At 47.9% G+C, this 18,243-nt stretch overlaps 1 protein-coding gene across 2 annotated transcripts in view; it reads left to right on the plus strand.

The window, feature by feature from the left end:
- LOC147900637 (CAAX amino terminal protease family protein) overlaps positions 1 to 5,674 on the plus strand; it is a 90,184-nt gene extending 84,510 nt beyond the window's left edge. Inside the window, exons 7-11 of one of the 2 annotated variants that reach the window (XM_087375968.1) lie at positions 3,931 to 3,983; positions 4,149 to 4,241; positions 4,523 to 4,614; positions 5,077 to 5,183; positions 5,388 to 5,674. In XM_087375968.1, the coding sequence (XP_087232094.1) occupies positions 3,931 to 3,983; positions 4,149 to 4,241; positions 4,523 to 4,614; positions 5,077 to 5,183; positions 5,388 to 5,420 (378 nt within the window). In that variant the 3' untranslated portion in view covers positions 5,421 to 5,674. The remainder of the gene's footprint in view (positions 1 to 3,930; positions 3,984 to 4,148; positions 4,242 to 4,522; positions 4,615 to 5,076; positions 5,184 to 5,387) is intronic. The other variant, XM_087375969.1, reaches the window with a different exon arrangement.
- Positions 5,675 to 18,243: the final 12,569 nt, after the last annotated feature.

The following is an 18,243-nucleotide window of genomic DNA, read 5'->3' on the forward strand; positions in this document are numbered from 1 at the left end:
AGGGTTTGGAGGGCGAGTAGTTCGTGTCCGTGTGTCGGCGTACTAGGGTGAACACCAGCTTAATGCCAATCTTCCGTGCTCACTTCATCATGAAGGAAACTTCCACCCCGAGCAAATCAACACATGTTTGGAGTAGCCAGTAGTATGCTTGATCGATCATTGCCTCAGGCGGCAATCTGATAACCACTATAGTGCGTCTATAGGCGCATTTGTCTGCCATCCATGTCTATCCACCCATCATGCTCCCCCTCAAGGACCTCATCTCCATTGCCCATTCCACCCATCACATCACCTTAGCATATTATTGCCCCCACCTAGCATGCCCCCTGCCCGCCATGCTACTTAGTGGCATCCCATCCCTCCCCCTCCCCTCATCCACCACAACAATGGTGACATGGATTTTTTTTGTCCTCACTCATACATCACCCCTGCATTCCTCCCCTCACTCATTCACCACCCTTTCATACCCCCCCTCGCCCATCGTCACACCCCACTAGTGGCTCCTGATGTTGCTCCTCCGCAGGTGCCTCTCGAACTACTCTCTCTCTCCCTGCGTCTAGCCCGTTGCTTGTGACGCTTTCGAGCCAGTTTGCTTGGTTTCTTTTTCTTTTTAAACTAGGTCTAGTCCCCTTCTGAAGGTGTCACTCAGGGGGTTTGAGGCTCCTGCTGCTCCTGTCTAGGGGGGTGCTAGGCCTTAGCTTGCTGACTCTGCTTGCCCTGTAGGTGTGGGGGGGAGGAGCCCAGCCTTGGCCACGAGGGAAGTCTTTGGCTAAATGACCCATCTGCCTGCAACAAAGACACTGGCTTGGTAACCCAAAAATCTTCACTCACTGGCGAAGTGTACCCCCCTCGAGGGTCTCATGGAAGATCAACTCTGGGAAGGACTCTGGGCTCTCAACCACCAGGCAGTCTGATCTTGGGGACCTCGTCGTCTGCTACCATTGATGCGACCGAATCTAGCGGGGACTCCAGCACAGTGCCAAACGCTCGACCAATGGAGGGGGGGATGGCTCTGTATTTGTTTGGGAGCCCCGGGAAGTGGGGAATATGGTGTGTCATGTCCATGTCCTCCACTGTAAAGTCGTGGTAGCCAGGGAAGAGGTACACCAAATGCGGGCCAAGGAGGATGAGGCTCTGCTCCACAAGTGTCAAGGCAGTAGCCGGGGAGCTCAGCTGGATGAGGAAGACGCCTCTTTTGTAGATGGTGACCTCCTGAATGTGGTCGCCCTCTAGTGCCAAGCTTGCTTGGTTCCACTCTCGCACATTCTCCTTGTGGTGTGAGTCCCACAATTCTGCCCACGATCGCCTTGTCTTGGAGGGATTGAACTGCTTGCTGTACCTATTGCTGGCTCTCGTGTCTTTCTTAGTAGATGGCCTCCAGAGACACCTTGACGCACTACAGTCCTTTTGTGAGTCTCATGATTTGAAGGTCAGCTTGGGCAAAACCAAGGTTATGATCTTCAATACATCTAGAGCCGTCATGCGCCAAGAGCAGTTTACATTTGATGGGTCACCTGTTGAGGTAGTTTCATTATACACTTATCTTGGGGTCGTCTTTTCCGGACCCACCTTCACTATGAGACCCACGATGCAGGCACGCTTGAGCAAAGGATATGCTTCATTGGCTAGACTAGAGAGACAGTGCTTCTGCTCTCACTTTCAGGATCCACGGACCAAAGGGTTGCTTTTTGACTCCTTGGTCTGTCCAGCGGGGATGTATGGCAGCCCATGCTGGGAGCGAGACTTGTTGGATACAGAGTGGGCCAAGATGGAGCGGCTATAGGTTCTCATGTTATCACGAATGATCCGTGGTAAGCCATCCGTTCCTCACCAGATCATTCAGGCGGAGTTTGGGTCACCCCCATTACAGCTAGATGCTGCATTTCAGGTCATCACGTATCTGTATTGAGTCAGGAAGTATGGGGATTACACCTCTGGGCGTAGCAAGTTACGTTGGCTAGCAATGTCCTCTTCTATGGCACTTGCACCAGGAGGAAACGAGAGGTGCTAGTATGCAAGCACAAAGAGATGGTTCGAGGGGCTGGGACTCCACATGGACATACTATCCGCATTCCAGTACAGCATAGATGCTCCGTTTTCTTCCCTCCTATCACATGAGGTCAACCAGGTTATCCATGAGGATCTATTACAGCTACACACATTCCGGACTTGGCTGGGCCCGAGTGATCTTCTAGTGAAGCTGGGCTTCTACAGAGATCACTTCTTACATATCACAGCGGAGGGTTTCATTGACCCACCAGAGTACACTCAGATTTATTTACCTCACTCACTGAGGATGTCTCTTGGGCAGTTCCGGGTCTCTTCACATAGACTTCGTATTGAGAGCGGCAGAGTAGAGCGACTACCCAGGGAGAGGCGCATATGCACTTTGTGTGACATGCAGGAGGTTGAGATAGAGGAGCACTTCATCTTTAGGTGTCTTGTTTACTATGAGATCCGTGGGCGTTTCTACTGCCTCTTCAGAGACAGTTATGGGGATTTGGCCCGATTCATCTCCTACCCAGACCAGCGATGTTTGGCAGGTTTCGTTCATGAGGCACTCAGACTCTGCGAGAGGGTACTTCGAGCACGGAGACAGGAGCATATTTCTTCCTTGGCTAATCCCTCTCAGAGTTCTATCACGGAGTTTTTCCAGCCAGATTACATGGACACCCACGGGACAAGGCCTAGACATGATCGTGACCCGGAGCCTGTGACCCGACATCTCAGATAGAGGGTTGACACACAGATCACACCTGGGGACATCCTCTCCATGTCTAGAGTCGGGTCTCGCCCGACGGGGGTCACAGTAACCCTGGTTAGACGCAGAGCTATGACCAGGAGATGTGCCAGGGCTGCACCTTGAGTGGCCGACAACACTCTATTGCCGACTTCTTGCCCCCATTGCCACACCCACCCTGATGTCTTGATGGTGATGATGATGAGATTGTCGACTACCTACATGACATGACTATGTTGTATCTATGATTTAGTACTGACATTCTGCATATTTTGCATTTGCATTGGTGTGGATGCTCGTTTAGTAGCTCCACCACCATAGCTTGTTTGTACCAGGTTTTTCACAGTCTCATAGACCCATCGGTCTTCTGAAGACTTTAATAAGCTTTCTTTCTTTCTTTCCTTTCTGTCTCGTCCAGAAGCATTCGGGGATGGAAAAAAAGCCTTTTTTGGGTACCGGCCAATGTCCTGGCTATGCAGGACATCTTGATACACTAAGGTGCTCTCAATTTCAGAGAGAAGAGAGAGTGCAACCATGTGTCTATTGGTGCCCAGCTCTCAGGACTGGCTTCCAAAGTTACATAGAGTTGTTGCTTGCATCTATGGTAGTTGAGCATAGTTATTTAGGTTTATAACGGCCTTATTTCAATGGCAATATTTGGCTAGTTTGATAGGCATTAATGTTTGGTACGTTTTGAGTGTAGGCTTGAGGGTGTGTGATGGTAATCTTATTTCCAACATTTTTGCTTTTGAGATATTCAAATAACCTTTCGGCTATGCTTTTCAATACTCAGGATGTATTTGTGACTACAGCTCTGGTCAGTATTATTATCTGACTACCACATAGGGAATGTTTGGAAAGGGCAAGCTTCCAAAGTTTGTTTTTTGGATTCAAGTAAGATTTATGGAGTCTAAAAGTTACAGGATACAACAGAGTTCTCAGATGCATGTACAAGAGGAAATCGAGGGTTTATGGGTACAGGGATGGCAGGTTCAGAAGTATTGTGATTGTGCTCTCAACTTAAAGCAGCAAGAAGAAAGAGTATGAGCTTGCAACAAAAGGAAAGGATTGGGCAACCAGGTTAAACAGAGGAGATGAACTGAGGATATCTATACTAAAATTTTCTTATATCTGGTGTTTCAAGTGCTATTAGTTGTTCAGCCGACCTCTTTTGTTTGTCTCTTGACCAGGAGCAAGATTCCTTGCTGCAATTGCTGCCACTCATTGGGGCATCAAGCATGAGGTTGTCCCCCCATTCCAGTGTAAAAGCTAGTCCATATTTGCATTACTTTTTGATCGGCAGACACATCTGGATTTTGATGGCTTAAAATGATAATTTGTTGCATTCTGGTTCTTGAGTTTGATGTTCCGTGGATACATTTTGATCTCCGTGGCCTGTTTGTTGCAGTACTGCTCTACTGGTAGGTGTGACTGGACTTTTGGCTCCATATCTAGAAGAGACAGTCTTCAGGGGATTCCTTATGACTTCATTGACTAAATGGTATATCTCTTAACAAAACATTACTGTGTATTAATCTAGAAAAAAATTCTTATTAGACATTTAGGTGGGAGTGCAGGCAGACAGTTTTTACAGTCTACGTGCTATGTTCAGTCTCTGTAACTATTTTCACAAGTTTGCATCGCCTCTTGCTCTGGTCTGAGGGTTGTCTTCTCTGCTCTGCAGCTTACCTGAATGTGCATAATTTTACCTCTGGAGAGGCTAGTGGTATATTTATGATCTACAGAATCTAATTCTGATATGCTTGTGTATGTGCTATCCAGGATGCCAACGTCTGTGGCAGTCATCTTGAGTGCAAGCATTTTTGCTATTGCACACTTCACACCTGGAGAGATACCTCAACTGTTTGCTTTGGGTATGGGAGACTCTGGAACTTCCTTTAATGTCCAGTGCCATTGCATCTATGACTCCTGTGCCACTCTTGTGGATGGGTGCTTCCTTGTGTGCATATGCCTGCATGTTGTATGACATTAATGTCGGCATATGTGTGCGTGCCTGGGTGTAGGTGGATGTGTGCATGCTTTGAGACGCCTCAAGCACTGATGCATTTGTTGCTGCTTCTTGTTGTTCTTGTGAAAGCCTTCAATCGGTTTTTAAATTGTACACGTGCTTTATCTGATATGGAGATCTCCCTTTGGTGTGTTTCTGAGGCTTTGCTGTTCCACGGTAGCATTGATATTCATTTTTCTTCCTCTCCCTCAGAGTATATTCAGTCCCATCTGTTTGCAGTACTGCTCATTTGCCTTGTTAAATTGAACTATTGATGGTATGTGGTGAGATTTTAACCAGGAACCTTTTTTTTTCTGGTTTTGTGCAGGAGTGGTTTTGGGTTTTGCATATGCAAAGACACGCAACCTTCTCACACCCATAATGATTCATGCACTATGGAATTCAGGAGTAATACTTGTTTTGGCATTTCTTCGAGTAAGTTCTGCACTATCCTAGTCAAATGCATTTTGTTAACTGTGTACTTTCATTATATTTCTCTACCACCTTGTGGCGGCACTTTGCCTTTGCATAAAAAGCATAAACATGTTTATCGTCCCTTCTTGACTTTACCTACAATAGGCGAGAGTTTTGTAATGTAGGTTCCTCTGTTGATGTTTTGTTCTATTACCAAATTTGTAGGTACAAGGATATGATATTCAAGAGTTGATATGAAAGCTTATGCCAAGCAAGTGGTGAAATCTTTGCCGGAGTGCTTTAATAGTGAACAGAGATTCTAGTTTAGAAGTTCACATTTTTAGGCCATCCTTAATTGTAAAGTTCCTCATGTTGCAGCTTGCTGATATTGCGATAAATTCTTTCCATCTTAACTGGTGCGTTGCCCTATCAGCTAGTTTGTCTAACCATTGCTTGTAGCTTGCATGAAGAGAATGTGGACTACTTTTTATTAGCATTCTCCTTTAGTGCCAGATTTTGTCATGGCTGAGTCTGCCCTTCACCTTCGGAGTGCGGCCAGAAACTCAATACGAAGACGTTTGTATAAATGGATGCTCAAGTATGTGTGGGTGTGTGGATATGTATGTGTGAGAGCATATGTTTTGTGTGTGTGTGTGTTGAAGGAAAAAGAAAAGTGTATGTGTGTGTGTGTACACGTGTGTGTATGTGTGTGTGTGTACTGTTTAAGAAAACACGTGTGTGTGTGGTGATGAGAGCGTCGAGGAGAGCTGAGGCATCGTCGAAGCTTTCTGCAGCGTCCCGTACCACCAGTATGGCTACCCGTACAGCCTGTACGGCGTTTTCCGTACAGCAGCCTGTACGGCGTTTTCCGTACAGCGTACAGGCCATTTCGTACAGCCCGTTTCCTTTTCCATAGCTCCCTAGGTCTTCGTGCTTTGCTCGCGTGGTGTTTCGTTGTCCATTTTTCGTCCCTCTCCAAAAACCCTGTGAAGCCTCGTCCGTACAGCCGTACGGTACCCGTATAGCGTCCGTACGCTTGTACGTCTCTGTACCTCTGCGTCAGTCCCCGTTTTACCTCTGCAACTTCACGTATAAAGCTCGGTACTTTCTTCTCACAGTTTTGGCCGTAGACCTGCCCCCTCCGTACAGCTCCATCCGTACAATCCCCTACTTCCAACCGTACAAATCCTTGGAGTTTTTTTTGGGCTTTGCTGTCTTCTCTAAACGTCTTGTGTTCCAACCAAAATCTTACATTCCCATCTGCGATCTTCTTCCCCATTATACTCTTCTTATCCTTTATGGTGGACCTCCTGTGAATACTTCTTTGGGACTGGTTTTTTTGGCTTTCACTGCCCTTTTACAGGTATTTCATTTTCAAGTTCCCCTTTTTACAAAGTCATGGCAAAGTATTCATATGAAAAAACGTTTCAAAAGGAGCGCTCGGCCCCCTGCAAGAAACAAAAGCAGGTTGAGGGTCAGCATGACCCGATACATGAGACTCTTGAGGCTCAACTGGTATATGATATAATGCATGAAGGATTTGCAGATACTAGAAAAGAGTGGAAAGACTCGGTTCCTTCAGTTGGCCTCATGGTTGAGGTCGATGAAATTGTGGATCCGGTCAGAGAATATGCCAAGAATGCAGTCATTTTATTTTTTCCAGGCCGGATGCCACCTGCTGCAGAAATAGACAACTGGCTGACACGCACATTGGCTGGCTCTTTTGTTCGTAAAGTACACTATGCGGCCAGAGGCTTTTTTGAGGTTATCATGGTGGATGAGATCCACAGACAAATGCTTTTGGAACACTCACCTCTTTTTTTTGGGCAGCAAATGGTGCATGTCTTGCCATGGTCTCCCACAAGGGACTATCAGGCTTTAATCCGACACAGAGGCCCGGTTTGGGTTGAAGTTGTTGATTTCCCCCAATGTATGGCCTCGCTTTTCCCTAAAATTGCTGCATCTTTAGGTAAAGTGGTTTGCCCACCATGGCCAAATGGCAACTCAAACAGATTTTGCATTCTCTGGGATACTGATAATCCCACACCGGACTCTTATTCAGTCACGGTGAATAATGTGAACATGGGAAGTGCTTTTTATAAACTCAAATGGGGTTTATTTGCAGGGGCCTGTTTTGAATGCAAAAAGTTTGGACACATGGCTTCACAGTGTCCAATGAATCTACATAAAATGCCTCGTGCCACTTTGTTAGTTTCCATGCCTACTAAAGATGTTCCTACTCCAGTGGCCAACAAAAATAAAAGCAGTAGACAGCCTGCTGGGAGTCAGGATAAAGGCAAAGCTCCAGTGGCTCCCAATGGGAATCTCACATCACATTCACCTCCTATTATTCAATCCTCGATCAAAGGACAGCAACCTTCAACTGATGGCTGGCAGAGTCCAAGAAAAGTTATTTCTGCTAGAAGAATTCCACCCCCCCGCACTTGGACTGGTGCCTCTTCTAGCGGGAATACCCCAGAGATAAATACAGGAATTGGGATTACATGGGCTGCAGTAACAGCCAGCAGAACACTCTTCCCTAAAGAAGAGGTTGCTGCTTTGCTGTCTACTTCTCAGGCGGCTACTTCTTCTCAAGCGCGAGGTCTCGACCTTGAGATAGAAATGCAAGGCTGACCTCATAAATTTTGCTGCTGTACATAGTTGTTACATTACTATAAATACCTGTGTATATGACTGCTCACATCAAATGTTTTACACTCAATGTCCAGGGCATGTGTGACAGTAGGAAATGGAAATCTGTGTGGCTGTACATCAACAGATTTCAGCCTGACATAGTGGCATTACAAGAACACAACCAACATATGTATGCAGGCAAGACAGGACACTACTGTGGATATGATATTTTTTATGCTGGGGAGCACTCTTTCTCAGGGGTTGTTCTTCTGATCAAACATGAGCTTCAACCAGCCATTGCATTAAATGACAACAAAGGCAGATGGCTTGTTCTCCAATGCCTTATTAGAGGAGAGGTGTTTGAATTTGCTTCAGTTTATGCACCTCAGTCCTCTAGAGAAAGAACTGCAATTTGGGATGCCATGCAACAATATTCGTGGAGATATCATGCCTACATATGTGGTGATTTCAATAATGCTCCACAACAGGGAGACAACACCTCCAGACATGATCATATGTTATCTCCTGAAAGGCATGCATGGTCTCAATTACTTCTGCATCTGGATCTGGTTGACCTTTGGAAGGAATTGCAGCCTTTGTCACCGGGCTACACTTTTCAACATAATGCTCTTTCAGCCTATCAGGCACGTCTGGATCGATGGTATAGTGTTGCTCCCCAACAAAATGGGGAGTTCACATGCAAAATGTGGATTGACTATGCCTTTGTGCATTCAGACCATGCACCACTATGGTTACGGTTATCTTATCATAACATGCCAGATGATAGATTGCCACACAGGAGACATCTCATCATAAACAATAGTTATTTGCAACATGCTGATTTCAAGGCAATGGTTACTGAAGCAGCTCATTGTCTTTCCTCTAGCAGCCATCTCAATGTTGATGGTGCCTGGGATACTTTTATTTCTAAAATGCAAGTGGTGATTAGAGTTTATGGCAAGTATTACATGAAGACTCTGAGGGAAACCATTGCTCAGGCCAAATCTACTTGTCAAGACCTCACTGAACTCAGTCATCATCGTTCTTTGTCCTTGCATGAGCAAACAACCCTATGCCAGACATTGTCTTAAACTAAATGATCAAAGGAAACTGGCAAAATGGGAGACTAGAGCAAGACAAAGAGCCTTTACAGATAAAGGTTGCTCTTCCAAAGAATTTTTTAAAAGTTTACATCAGAGGAGAATCAAAACAGAAATTTGCAGAGTGCTTATGCCCGATGGATCATGGACTACCTCACGGTCACAGCTTGCTTCCTTTTGTGTGCATCATTTCTCTCAGCAATTTGGCTCTGCAGCTCCTCTCTCGCAACAGATTTTGCTTGCACGAAATTTACTGTTGCAACATGTTTCTCCTATCATTTCCCCTCCTAAAGCTTTGGAATTGGAGGAACCTTTTACTGAGAGGGAACTGTCAGATGCGATCAAATCATGTGGCAGATGGAGATCCCCTGGATGGGATGGTTTAACAGTAGAGTTTTTTCTAGCCTACTGGCCTATTTTGAAGCATTCATTGCTATATACGGTGAATGCTGCGTGGCAAAATCAGAAAATGCCGGACACATGGAAGAGAGGTCTTGTTAAGCTCCTTCCCAAAAAACAAATTTGTGAGTCTTTGGCAGATTGGAGACCTATCACTCTTATGCCCGTAATTTACAAAGTCACCACCAAAATGATTGTCGATCGGCTAAAGGGGATTTTACATGATGGGTTGCATCCTGCTCAATATGGCTTTGTCCCGCGCAGGCCAATCACCGATAAAATTGCTAATGCCTACATTGGAATTGAATATGCTATATATACACAGCAGGATGTTTTGTTATTGCAAATTGATATTGCCAAAGCCTATGATACTGTTCAGTGGGATTTTATTTCATCGACTATGCAAGCATTGGGTTTTGGCACAAAAATGCAGCAGCTCATCACTTGGCTATATCAAGATAGTGAAGCTGCCTGTATACTCTCAGGAGATATTTCCCCATCCTGGACTCTTGCTTGCTCTGTCAGGCAAGGATGTCCCCTGAGTGCTTTACTTTTTGCTATAGCCACCCATCCACTGCTTCAATCTTTGGATCACCTTTTGGACACTGATTAGTTGCACGGTTTGGAGATTCTTGGTAGTCGCAGCATGATTGCTCAGATGATTCATTCTTTACTCCAAAAAATACTCAGGCTGATTTGTCCATGATTATGCATGCTCTTTCTACATATGGTTTGGCTGCTGGCCTTTGGGTAAATTTTCAGAAATCAAAATTGCTGCCATTACATGCACATGAATGGCACAACCTTTTGTGGCCTGGGGAAATTGTCCCCGCTTCTCATTTTATTCGACATCTTGGTTATCCTCTAGGCTGGGGACTCACCCGCTCACAACAAACTGATTGGGTGCTAGCAAAGTTAAGGGCAAAACTTGAATATTGGAAGCTTGCAACTTGGCCATTACATGTTCGCCTGCGAATCACCCAATCCATTTTGATAGCATACATACAATTTTATCTGCCTCTCACTATGTTCACTAAGGCAGATCTCGTTTCATTTATGTCAGCTATCATGGAAATTTTCTGGCGTTCAAAACATGGCAAGAAAAGTCTCAGATTACTCTCTATGCATCGTCTCTGTTCTCCCAAGATGCACGGAGGTCTGAACATTCTTGATATTCAAATGCATTTACTTGCTCACAGAGGGAAAATGATGATACAGTTTCTGCAAGGAGATCAGCCTTGGGCTTTCATGATCCGCTCTCTCTTATTACATCTTCACACATCTGCCTTTGGGCATTGGCAACTTACTCAGTGGGATTTTTTATTTGGCTCTATCCAAGGCAAGATCAGAGGATGCCCTTTTGTCTCTCGTCTGCTTCTTGATTGGAAACATATTCTATCCCATTTGGAATGGCATGGCAGGGACTCTCTCTCGGGCAACTCTTTGAGGGTAGAGAATATTTTTTGGTCTAAAGTTTTCCACCCCCCTTTGGCCATACAAGAACCCCGACGTTCTTTTTTTCTCTCCTTCAAAGGCATTTCATCTGTGGCGGATGTACTTCAGGATGATGGCACAATCTTATCTTTTTCTATGGCTGCTCGCAAATATGGCTTGGGAGCTCATTATCGTCCTTTATGGCATCGAATTTCAGCAATGCTCCAACCGTACTTGCCGGTACCCCAGTTGGAACTTCAGAATCGGCTTGAGGATTGGATTACGCTCTCCTTCCTTATATGCCCGTCCTCTGAAGCTCTCACATATCACAGTGTCATCACTGTATAAAGTGTTATTACCTCCGCCTTGGATTTCCCACAAAGCAAATACTGTTTGGCATATGGATCGCCCAATGAAGTGGTGGAGAAAAAGGCTGCGTCTCCTTTGGCATTACAAAGTCCCTCTACGACAACAGCTTTTCCTATGGCGAGTTCTTCTTGGCATTTTTCCATCCGGACAGTTACTCTCACACAGACATATTGCTTCAGCTGTTTGTCACCGATGTCAGCACTCTACTGAATCAATGTTTCATATCTTTTGGTCCTGTCCAAACACTTCTGATCTCATTGCTCTCATCAGACAAAGGCTTCGACAGCTATTTCCTACTGTTACTTTTGGCAGATTTTTCTGGTTGTTTGGCTTTCATCCACAGAGACAGGGATTTGATTTATTTTTTGTATGGGTGCGCTATTGGACCCTATGGACTTTATGGATGGACAGAAATCATAGAGTCTTTGGTGATCCACTATTTTCATCTTTTCTTTTTTTCAAACGATCTCTGCAACAATCATTTTATGTTTGTCTTCAGACTCGTTTGATTGATCAGGATGTATATACAGCTTATACTGAGATCTTCAGTTGAGTAGTAGTTACTTCGTTTTTTTGAAGTAACTATGAATGTAATTATTCTACAGCAATAAAAAATTTCTTTCCAAAAAAAAAAAAAAAGTGTGTGTCTTGAGGTGTGTGTGAGAGTGGGAGTGTGTGTGTGTGTGTGTGCGAGCAGTGTGTGTCATGTGTGTGTGTGTGTGTGAGAGAGAGAGAGAGAGATTCCGTGCTAGCCCTCGTGCTTCCACGCTACAGCTGCGTACAGTCAAAAAATCCATACAATCCGTACAGTTTTGTCCGTACAGTCGGGGGAGTCTGTACAGTTTGCCTGTCAGGGGAAAAAAAATTTTTCGTGCTGTCAAATCCTTACAATTTCGTCCGTACAGCGGAAAAACACCGTATAGTCTTGTACCTGCTGTGCTTTCCTCCTTGTAAAGCGTTGCTGCTTCCAAGTTTTTTCCTTAACTCGAATGGCGGATTATTCCTATGAGAAAACCTTTCACAAAGACAAGTCGGTTTCCAACAAGAAACAAAAACAGGTGATGGATTCAGATGATTCCCTTCATGATTGTGCTGAGGCTCAGCTTGTTTATGAGGTTATGCATGAAGGGTTTGAAGACACCCGTAAAGGTTGGAAAGATCCACTTCCCACCACTGGCATTATGGTGGAAGTGGATGATATATTTGATCCAGTTAAGGAGTATGCAAAGCATGCCATTATAATTTTCTTCCCAGGACGGATGCTTGCTGCTGTAGATGTTGGGAATTGGTTGACTCGAACCCTGGGTGGTTCTTATGTCAAAAAAGTTCATCATGCATCGAGGGGCTTGTTTGAGATCATCATGGCTGATGAGAAGCACGTCAGGTTTTGATCGAGCACTCTCCTCTTTTCTATGGCCAGCAGATGGTCCATGTTCTGCCTTGGTCTCCCACCCTGGATTACTAGGCATTGATTCGGCATCGTTGCCCTGTTTGGGTAGAAGTTATGGATTTTCCTCAATGCTTGTCTTCTCTTCTACCTAAAATTGCAGCTTCCCTCGGTAAGGTGGTATGTCCACCACGATCCAATGGCAATTCGAATCGCTTCTGCATTTTGTGGGATACAGATCATCCCACTCCAGCTTCATATTCGGTCACTATGAATAATGTTTCCATGGGGAGTGCCTTTTACAAGCTCAAGTGGGGGCTGTTTGCAGGTGCTTGCTTTGAATGCAAGCAATTTGGGCACATGGCTTCACAATGCCCTTTCCGAGCTCCACGGATGCCAGTGCAAGCTGAAATGGTTCAGCCTTTGAATAAGAATGCAAATGCCTCTTCTGTGGTAAAAAACAAAGGGGTCAAACAATTTTTCTCTGTTCAAGACAAAGGCAAAGCCCCGGCTGTCTCACATGGTAATGCTTCTTTTCCTGTGCCTTTGTCCTTTCCACCTCAGGGGAAGGGGGGAAAATTTTTGACTGATGGATGGCAAACTCCTTGCAAAGTGATCTCCCCCAGGCGACCTTTGCCTTCTCGGACTTGGAGTGGTGCATCCTCTCATGGGAAAACACCTGCTGAAAACTCTGGTGTTGGCTTGACCTGGGCTGGTGTGACTGCAAATCGGACCTATTTCCTGAAGAAGAAGTTGTTGCACTTTTGTCCTCTCCTCAGGCTGATGCTTTCATCCCAGGGCAGAGGCCTGGACATTGAGGTGGAAATGCAGACGTAGACAGCCCGTTAGTTGCTGTACATACCTGTCCCATAACTGTAAATATGCTTGATCATCTGAAGTGTGTTACTCTCAATGTACAGGGAATGTGTGATGGTCGCAAATGAAAACTGGTCTGGATGTATATATATATATATTTTTGCGCAAAAAGTAGTGCTAGTTATATTACTTGAAAGCGAGAGTACAAGAAGGCCTTAAGGCCAGCGGGCTGTAATCACAAAACGGATTCAGCCCGAGAAGTCAAAAAGCTAAATACAAGCCTCTTAGGGCATAATCATCGGAGAGTGGACAAACAGCCACGGTGGAGGGGCATAATGCCACTGAAGACTTTGAGTGGAGTGCTGGAAGAATAACTCCCAGTGATCCCAGTCGCGAAGGAAACATCGTCTCTTTTCCTTCCCTGCCCGGGACTCTCCCTGGATCTGAACCCACTGACCCTTGAGCGTGTGAATAATCGTGCTCCAGATATCTGCTAGGGTCTGGGTAGTAGAAGTAGTCTGAGCTCTTACAGTCTGCGCGCATCTGGAAGTCTAGATATGCCAGCCTACGATGCTCCCTATGATCTCCCAAACTGGGTGTCGAGGCATCGCTCCTGCATCTGTCTCTGTCAGATGCCATGGGAAGCTGTCCATGTAAGCCCAAGTGGCCTGCGTGATGAAAAAGACGGGATCCTGTCTAGAGAACTCATAGGCCAAGTGATGCCCCGGCTCAGTGCTGCACCAACAAACGGCTCCCCAAGTGATCGGTCCTAGCTCGGGTGTAGCCCTAGCTAAGATCCCCATGATTCCTTTCCAAACTGTCTGCGCATGCGAGCAGCTCCAAAGGCAATGCTTCAGGGACGACTCCTCCTGAAAACATATCTGGCAATGCCCCTCCTGCCCCATTTGTCTCAGCCAGCTGCCAACTGGAAGCCCCTTGTGTGCCACCATCCAAAGGAAGTAGGAGATCTTCTTCGGACGCCAGCTAGCCCAAAGAGTCTTCCAAAAAGTGCGAAGAAAGACCAAGGATATCCCCTGGGCATACCATCTATGTGCCTGTGTGGGTAGCCCACGCTGGAGAGCCCCAAGAGCACGCCGACCCGTGCGTGCACTGTAAGAAAAGAAGGGGGTAGGGTTCTCTGAGGTCTCCGATGGTGGCCAACGCCACTCCCCTGGGTCCCACTCCACCTCTGACAAGGAGCGGCCCTCCCATATCCAGAGTCTCCAATCCTGGTCCTGCATAATCAGGGGGTCTATATGCCACCCCTACAATGCGAAGGCGCTGCCAGGGAAGCTGTGGGTCGATTACGGCCTCTCTGCTCTGTAGGTGACTGTCATCAGTGATGGAGAAGAAGTGTACCGAAGAGTCCGAGAAGAGGCTAGCCACCACCAAAGGAATACCTCGTGGAGTGAACTGTCCAAGCCACCTCTCATCTCCCGGGAAGAGCGGTCTGGTGTCTACGGGGATCCTCCAACCTGCAGGGATGGCAGCATCAATCTCCACTCGCCGAGCCTGGATCCCACGTGCCGTACCTACTGCTGCTGCCAGCTCGCCTGGGCTCAGCTGACTGTAGATGTCCCTCCAAACCCGGAACGAGCGCGCGGGCCCACGCTCCCAGAGCGCCCAAGGGATATGGGATCTCTCTCCAAGCTAACGACCTGTATCATCTGTCACCTGGCTGCTCCAGATCAGGGGTTGTCTGTCTGTCTCCTCTCGGCAGCTAGGGGGGACCTGAGAAAGGCTGTGTCGCAACTTCCTCCAGACCGAGATGAGGCTATGGAGGAAGGGGGAACGGGGCTGAGTCAAAGGTGCTGAAGTGAAGATCCAACGGAGAGAAGGCTGCCAAACACCCCCTAACTGGGGGGTACACCCACTGAGACCATGCTGTAGCAAGAGCTTCCACGTCTGTCCTCCTGGGGTCAGGCCGCGGATGACTAGCTTGCCAAGAAGTGCCTGACTCTGAAGCTCTGGATCTATGATGCCGAGGCCGCCCTCTGCCTGGGGGAGAATGACCGTCTGCCAGGCGACCCTAGCTCTGGTGGTCCCGGAACCGTCTGAGCCAGACCATAGGAAGTTCCGCACCAGTCTCCTCAGCTGGGCTGCACAAGACCTCGAGAAACACCAGCAAGAGGCTATATACCAAGCAGTGGCAAGAAGGACCTAGTTGACCACAAGGGCCCTGCCTGCCAAGGAAAGCCGAGCCGTGCTCCAGAAAGCAAGCTTCCGTCGTATGGAGGCTAGGATCGGCAAGAACTGCTGAGCCGGTGTGATGTCCAGGCCTACCTGGAATCCCAGGTAACGTGTCGTCTGTCCTCTGGGGATCCAGCGAAACCCCAGGAAAATACCCCACTGTGAGCTGGCTCCCGGGTCCGTAAGAAAACCAACTGACTTATGCCAGTTGATTTTCGCTCCAGCCGCAAGGCAAAACATCTCTAGGGACAGTCTCACTCGCTCCAGTGACTCGACATCATCCTGCACATATAGGGCTGTGTCGTCTGCATACTCGGAGTCCAGCAGCTCGGCATCCTCTCGAATAGGGATACGCATCCCGCGAAGACCAGTGGTGCGAGCTCGAAGGAAGTGTGTCATGGCCTCCGCAAAAAATAGGAAGAGGTAAGGCGCTAATGGACAGCCTTGACGCACCGAGCGCTCGAGTGTGAATCTCTCCCCCATCCTGCCGCTAATGATAACCCGACTGGAGGCCGATCTGTAGAGGCTAGCAATTCCTCTAATCCACTCGTCCGGAAAACCGAACCGAGCGAGTGTACCTTCCAAGAAGGACCAGTCTACCCTGTCGTACGCCTTCTCAAAGTCAAGAAGGAGTATGGCAAGGTGCTGGCCACTGTGCTGGGCCCATTCCGTCGCCTCTGAGAAAGTGAAGATGTTGTCCAAGATGCTGCGATCTTGGACAAAACCAGTCTGGGTGTCATGAATCAGGTCGTGTAGCAGGGGCGGATGCGACTGCTGATCATCTTGGCGAGGATTTTGTAGGCGGCCGGGAGGAGGATGATTGGGCGCCACTGTCTGATCTCCTGGCGGTCCCCCCCTTTGGGGATGAGGCAAATCAGGCCTGTCGCAAGGCTCTCTGGCATCTGCGTGCTGGAGAAGATGTGCTGGAAGGCTGCGAGCAAGGGCCGGTGGATCTGCTCCCAAAAGGTGGTGAAGAAAGCTCTAGAGAGGCCATCCTCACCTGGGCATTTCTGCCCATCAATAGCACTCACCGCATCCTGCATCTCCGCAACAGTGAAAGGTGCGAGAAGGGTATCGCTCATGCTGGGCTGCACGAGTCTCGGTGTAGATCTCCACACCTCCTCCCTGCAAATGAGACCACGAGGGCCTGGGGGCTCCTGTTGGAATAAGGATCTGTAGAAGGACTTGGAAGCATGAAATGAAAACTCTAACCGACGCTGGGTGATCTCCTCTAGCATGGCCCGGGCCCGAAACTCCTGCTGTCTGAGCTCCTCAGAGCTTGGAGAAGACTGCTGCATCCTCTGAATCGAGGCGAGGTCACGTCTGAGACCCCTCTCCCGCGCCCAACACCGCTGTCTGACCTGAACCGCCTCCTGCTGGCAAATGCGGCTAGACTCATCAAGTGCCTGAGCTACCTGTGCTGCCATATCCCTGGTAGGGTCCCACTCCTGCTCCCAAAGGTCCACTATCCTGCTGTGAACCGCTGCTCTGGTGTAGATGGAATCTGGGATCCGGCATGAACGTGGAGGTGAGGACTGAGAGGCCGAGTCCAGGGCTAGGATGACTGGGGCATGGTCTGAAAGTGTCGTCCCTGGAACCACTCGTGTCTCTCCTCCTCTGCCAACCGCCCAATCACTGACATAGAAACGGTCCAGTCGCTCCAGGAGTCTGCCTCCCTCCCTCCTGTAACCCCAAGAGAAGTTCAGAGTCCTAGGCCATCTGCGAAAGGAAGGCTCCCTCCAACTATCTCGACCTCCCACTACAAAGAGGAAGGAGTCCCAATCTGCCTTCTCTGCCTGAGCTATACCGAGGAACTCTGGGCCCCTTCCCTGCTGATCCTCTAAGGTCTCAAGGTTGTTGAAGTCCCCTCCTACAATCCAAGAGTCCATCTCTGACAATAGGTCTGTCAAGGATCTCCAAAAAACGGATCTACGTCTGAGATCAGTCGGGGCGTAGATATTGAGGATGCCGATGCGGGATCCCTCAATATGCAAGCCCACCCAAAGCGCATGTCCTGGGATCAAAGTACAAGAACCAAACACATGCTGAACTAGAGAAGCGTCGATGGAGGTACAGACGCCCCCGCTTCTGCCCTGCTCGCCAATCGAAGGTTCCCAGTAGGTGTGGGAGCGTCCTGTGAGGACCTTCCCACAAATACTAGTCTGTGAAGCCGAAAGCTTGTGTTCCTGTAGTAGGAGCACATCTATCTTTCCCACCAAAGCTGGCTGGAGCTCCTGTCTGAGCACCATCTTCCTGGGGCCACGGGTGCCTGATGAGTGGAACCCATTGATGTTCCAAGAGATAATGCGTAAACTCATGAGGAGGGAAGGTGGGCCACAAACAGCTGTCAGCTTGCGGTCGAAGTCGAAGTGGTCGGAGGATGTCCTGTGTGGAGACGAAGGCGCTTCTGTGAAGGTTTCGAAGGAGAGGCCGGATCATCGGACCCATCCTCTAAAACCTTCAGCAGAGGGGAAAGGCCCTTCGTCTCGTGATGGTAAGCTCTCTCTAACCAGCTCGACGCCTCTGCCAAGGAAATGCTGTAGAAGCCTGCAACCTCTGAAGTCCTCCAGGGGCGAAGCCCTTCCGCGTAGGCCCACTCCAGAGGTGGTCTAATAATGACCAGGAGTTGGAAACGTTTGGCGTTGTGGCGCCAACGCAGACGAACATCTCCTTCCTGCCACTGCTGCTGAAGAAGCTCCGCTGCTCTGCTACCAATCTAGTCCTGCACCTGCTCCTGGGTCTGGTCTCGTAT

The sequence above is a fragment of the Dipteris shenzhenensis genome, chromosome 6, assembly GCF_047967505.1.
Source record: "Dipteris shenzhenensis isolate YYH24624 ecotype China chromosome 6, Dip_SZ_1.0, whole genome shotgun sequence".
In the NCBI taxonomy this organism is placed as follows: Eukaryota; Viridiplantae; Streptophyta; class Polypodiopsida; order Gleicheniales; family Dipteridaceae; genus Dipteris; species Dipteris shenzhenensis.